The sequence below is a fragment of the Octopus bimaculoides genome, chromosome 1 (assembly GCF_001194135.2).
Source record: "Octopus bimaculoides isolate UCB-OBI-ISO-001 chromosome 1, ASM119413v2, whole genome shotgun sequence".
In the NCBI taxonomy this organism is placed as follows: Eukaryota; Metazoa; Mollusca; class Cephalopoda; order Octopoda; family Octopodidae; genus Octopus; species Octopus bimaculoides.
Window position 1 is genome coordinate 18,896,749 of NC_068981.1, and position 5,449 is coordinate 18,902,197.

At 39.3% G+C, this 5,449-nt stretch overlaps 1 protein-coding gene across 3 annotated transcripts in view; it reads right to left on the bottom strand.

Annotated features, from left to right (window-relative positions):
• Positions 1-5,449, bottom strand: part of LOC128247021 (leucine-rich repeat and coiled-coil domain-containing protein 1-like) — a 797,355-nt gene that overhangs the window by 385,103 nt on the left and 406,803 nt on the right. For all 3 annotated transcript variants that reach the window (XM_052965583.1, XM_052965578.1, XM_052965575.1), the window contains exon 6: positions 608-707. In XM_052965583.1, the coding sequence (XP_052821543.1) occupies positions 608-707 (100 nt within the window). The remainder of the gene's footprint in view (positions 1-607; positions 708-5,449) is intronic.

Genomic DNA, 5,449 nt, shown 5'->3' on the forward strand with positions numbered 1-5,449 from the left:
TCTTTGTAAGCCTAGTACTTATTCTGTCGGTATCTTTTGCCGAACCGCTAAGTTACGGGGACCTAAACACGCCAGCATCAGTTGTCAAGTGATGTTGGGGGGACAAAGACAGACACACAAACATGTATACAAATATATACATATATACGATGGGCTTCTTTCAGTTTCCGTCTACCAAATCCACTCACAAGGCATTGGTCGGCCCGAGGCTATAGTACAAGACACTTGCCCACGCACATATGCATATATGTAACAAAGCAGGAAGCTGGAAGATTTTTTGGCATTATGTATTCACCATTACATATGTCTCATTTTTGTTATATTATATAACACTGCAAACAATATTTCCAGAATTTTCAGCTCTAATATGTACCTCACATCAATACAACAATGGAACAAATAAATACAGGATTGTAATACTGGAATAAGCAGAGTGCTTCAAGAGGACACAATTTAGATTTTATCCTACTTACATCATATGTGTGTGTGTATATATATATATATATATACACACACACACACACACACACACACACACACACACACACACACATACATACACATACACACATATATGTATATATAAAGGAAAGAAAAATATACAAACCTCTAATTTGAAATTCACGTTTCATTTTTACTTCTTCAAGTAGTTTTTTCTCAAGCTCTATATCTTTTGCAAAATTCCTCTGTATTTTGATAATTCCTGTCTGCAATGGAAAGGGGAAAATTAACTATAAAATGGAACATGGTATCTCTGAAGAAGTCGCTTGATCTCCTAGAAATCACATCTAACTGACTTCGAAATGGAGGGACATATTTGATAATAACTACTGTTGGATATATTAATATTAAGTTCTGAGATCGAAATCGAAATCGTAATTGAACCATATTCGATGACTGGCACCTGTGCCAGTGGAGCACTAACAGCACTGTCTGAGCAGGATCATTGCCAGGGCAGCTGTCTGGCTTCTGTGCCAGTGACACGTAAATAGCACCATTTGAGCGTGATTGTTACCAGCGTCGCCTTACTGGCGCTTGTGCCGGTAGCACATTAGAAAACATGTGAACGAGGTTGTTGCCAGTGCCACTGGACTGGCTCCTGTGCAGGTGGCACATAAAAAACAGCACTTGAGCATGGCCGTTGCCAGTAACACCTGACTGGCCCTCGTGCCGGTGGCACGTAAAAGCACCCACTACACTCTCGGAGTGGTTGGCATTAGGAAGGGCATCTAGCTATAGAAACTTTGCCAGATCAGATTGGAGCCTGGTGCAGCCATCTGGTTCACCAGTCCTCAGTCAAATCGTCTGACCCATGCTAGCATGGAAAGCGGACGTTAAACGATGATGATAATGATAAAGGACAGAAGGGTCCTGGCTTAAATGCCATTGATCATATGTATGTGTATAAAGGCATGTAGCTCATTGGTTAGAGTATTTTGCTTATGATCATAATGTCATATGTTTAATTTCCAGTGGTACATTGTGTTCTTAAGCAAGGTACTTTATTTTACGTTGCTCCAGTTCACTCAGCTGGTGAAAGCGAGTTCTACTAGTGATTCAAAATGGCCAGCCTTGTTACATTCTGTGTCAAGCTGAATTTCCCTGGGAACTACATTAAGTGTATTTGTGTCTGTGAAGTACTCAGCCACTTGCATTTTAATTTTACGAGCTAGCTATTCCATGCTTGAGGCATATTTGAACTTGTAAGTAAGCCATTCACTGAATTTTGACATGGAGAAAATTTCTTGCTGAAGAGGTTCACAGTGTACCCTAACCAGACTGGTGGATGCATCCATTTTGGAGTAGTTATATCCTCTCCAGTACCAGAGACCAGAAAGACAAACACTGTGAACTGACAAGAGACACAGGTCCCTCTTACGATATTCCTGAAATCTTTCAATGACTGGTTGTATTAGTTGGCAGCTCCCTAAATAAAATATGGAATGACAGCACTAAGCATTGATGTGTATAAATAGAAACTTATTACCAGTTCAAATGCACTTGAGAAATATTTGAACCCATAAGGAAGTCATTTACTGGAGAAAGTTTCTTGCTGTTGACAGATAGGTGTAAACACACAAAGTCAGTTTGTAGCTTTCCCTAACCAGACTGGTGGATGCATGCATTTTGGAGTGGTTACCCCCCTTCAACACCAGAAACCAGATGTTGCAAACTAACAAGAGAGACAGGTCACTCTTATGATATTCTCATCACAGTACCATGGCTGATTGCATTAGTCAGCAGCTCACCATAGGTAAAATATGGAATGAATATGTCTGAAGATTACTTGAATTAGTAACAGGTTTGTGTTCATAAGCATCACTACTTAGTGCTTTTAATCCATATTTTATTTATGGTAAGCTGCTGGCTAGTGCAACCAGCAATAGTACTATGATAAGAATATAATTAGAGTGACCTCTCTCTCTTGTCGTTTTGCAGCATTGCCTTTCTGGTTTCTGGTGCTGAAGAGGAGATAACCACTCCAAAATGCATGCATCTGTAGTTTGGTTAGGGACACTGCAAGCTGGCTACAGCAAAAAATTTTTAGGTGACAAAATACAGTAAATGGTTTTCTTACGGGCTTGAATATGCCTCAAGCATATTTGAACTGCTTACCACTTTCATTACAATATTATATCAGATATGGTATGTTCTGAGAGCCTCTACATGGTCACTAGATCCACTAGAAATAGCAGTCAAATAATCCTTAAATGACACTTTATTCATAACAGAGGGTCTCTTCATCAGAATGAAAGGCATATTAGACAGCTATGCTACATATTATTGAATCATGTCTGCGAATGCTGAGGATATGTGAAGGCTTGAAAGAAATGAAAGCTGCATGCTCCCCTATATGTTCAATGTTTGTGTGCATGTTCAACAAAGTGTAAATGTTTCAATAGAAAAATTGGGCATAAAATGCATCAGAGAAGAATACACTGATACGGTCATGTGATGTATATGGATGAAGACAGCTGTACAAAGAAGTGCTGATCTTTAAATTTTGGGGAAGCTCTAAGAAGATGTGGGACAAAATAGTGAAAGATAATCTTCAGATGTTGTTCCTCATGGAAGTGAGGACAAAAGACTGAGATGATTGACAATTTGCTGTACTTGAAAAGATACATCCAGTTAAGTATAATTGAGGGCATAAAAGCATGTTCTTTATGTCCCTCCAAACCCCTGCATACAATCTGTCCCAGACAAACCTCTTCCCTATATCCCGTCTTCCCAACACTTTCCTGCTTCCACCCATGTCCTCCACTCTCTGTGTATCCCACTTCTTTCTATCTTCCGCTCTCCCTCAGGAACTTAACTTTACACAATATATGTCCCTGTCAAATCTTTTCCCCACAACATAATCTCCTAACATCCCACCTCTCTCTTTACCTGTGTCCACAAACTACATTCCCTCCCCTCCCCTCTATCTCACACTTTCCTTTCACAATCTTGCAACCTTACCCACCCATTCTACTCAATCCCTGGTTCACTTCACTATGTACGCTTCCCTGTAACCCCATCACAGCTTCAACATCTTGTCCCACCTCTCTTTCTCTCCCTCTCCACTCACTCTCTCTCTCTCTCCTTCTCCACTCACTCTCTCCTTCTCCACTCACTCTCTCCTTCTCCACTCACTCTCTCCTTCTCCACTCACTCTCTCCCTCTCCACTCACTCTCTTTCTCTCTCTCTCTCTCTCTCTCTCTCTCTCTCTCTCTCTTCTCTCCAACTGAGATAGCCTTGTATCACCTCTACTGCATGACACCAGTTTCTGTCCATACTCTGACCTCTCATAACCTGCCACAAAACCACCTCCCTCAGTGCTCCTCCCCACCATTAACTGAAAAGTCTTGTCCTGCAAGTTACTTGGTGACCTCACTGCGGCTGGTGCCACATGCAAATCTCTCAGTCCACTCTGTAAAATGGTTAATGTTAGGAAGAGCATCCAACGGTAGAAACCCTGCCAAAACAGAAAGTGAAGCTTGGTACACCCATCAAACTGTCTTGGTGCACTCATCTTGGTGCACTTATCTTGGTGCACTCATCAAATCATCCAACCCATGTCAGTGTGGAAAACGGATGTTAAATTTTGATGATGATGATGATGAGGAGGAGGAGGATGTCACTCTACCATCTTAAATGAAAAGAACACATTGAGTCATATATTTCTTGATAAACTATGTTTAACAGCAAGATAAGATTATTGAACTGACCCACAGGGCTAAAATACAACAATAATGTAGACTAGGTGGATTTGCCCATTGACAAATAAATATAATGGCTATAAAAACATGTAGCAGCTGCAACAGAAGATGAACCATGAACCATTAACCATTCTGTTGACTCTTTGGTTCTTTGTCAACTTGGCCATCTGTTTTCTCATTTTAAGCAAAAAATATCTGTTTGTGTTTTTTCTAAGATCTTACAGGAAATTCACCAACCTCTACAACAATGTACTAAAGTTTGCCATAGTTTGAATAACATTTTTTATGTTTATTGAAGAACGAACTCCAATTATTCTGAGGATCCTACAAAATCTTCAGCACAATGTAGTTTTGACACCATTCTAATAAATCTATTTTATTGAAGGAGAACAGCAAAATGAAAAAGCAGAAATATCGATAGTAGTCATCTCGTGCTTGTGTAGAATATAGTTAAGTGTCCAAGCTGTTCTAAGTGCATCAGTTTGCTTTTAACTGTTAATCACTGCTGTGTTGGAAGAATGTAAACTACAGAAAATATTTAAATATTTCTGTAACGCATAAACATTTTATAGTAAGATACAGCGACTACAACGCTGGGAAGTTTTTCTAAATGTTAGTCTTTCTGGTTTTTCCTCCACCAGAAATGGCCAGCCTCTCGCTTTAATGGCATACATAACTGATTTGTATTTTTGTAAATGTCTACATTAGACTATTATTAAAATTGACATTTTTTGAATACATTAGAACCTCCCAGGAGGACAATTTCATTGTTTCCTATTCTCAATCACAATCTACACATCTCCTTTGCAATTTCTATTGCATAACTAGAAAAAATCATGCAAGAAATTTCATTAGTAATGAGATGTTGTGAAATCCACACCGCTGAAATGTTATAATCACAATAGATTGATTTGGAGCTGTGCAAATTTTCGTCTTTTCTATTTTTTCTCTCTTCAGATTAAATTAATTTTTATCACAAAAGAGAAATTGAACAAATAAAATAGATTCTTTACAAAATCTTTCCTTCACTTGTTGTTGGTGTTGTTATTTTTTGTCTCCCACCCCCACCCCTTCTCTCTAACTGTGTCTCTTTCTCTCTCTCTCTCTCTCTCTCACTGCCTTTCTCTCTCTCTCTTCCTCACTGTGTCTTTTTCTCTCTCTCTTTCACTGAGTTTCTTTCTCTCTCCCCCCTCCCTCACTGCATCTCTTTCTCTCTCTCTCACTGTTTCTCTCTCTCTCACTGTGT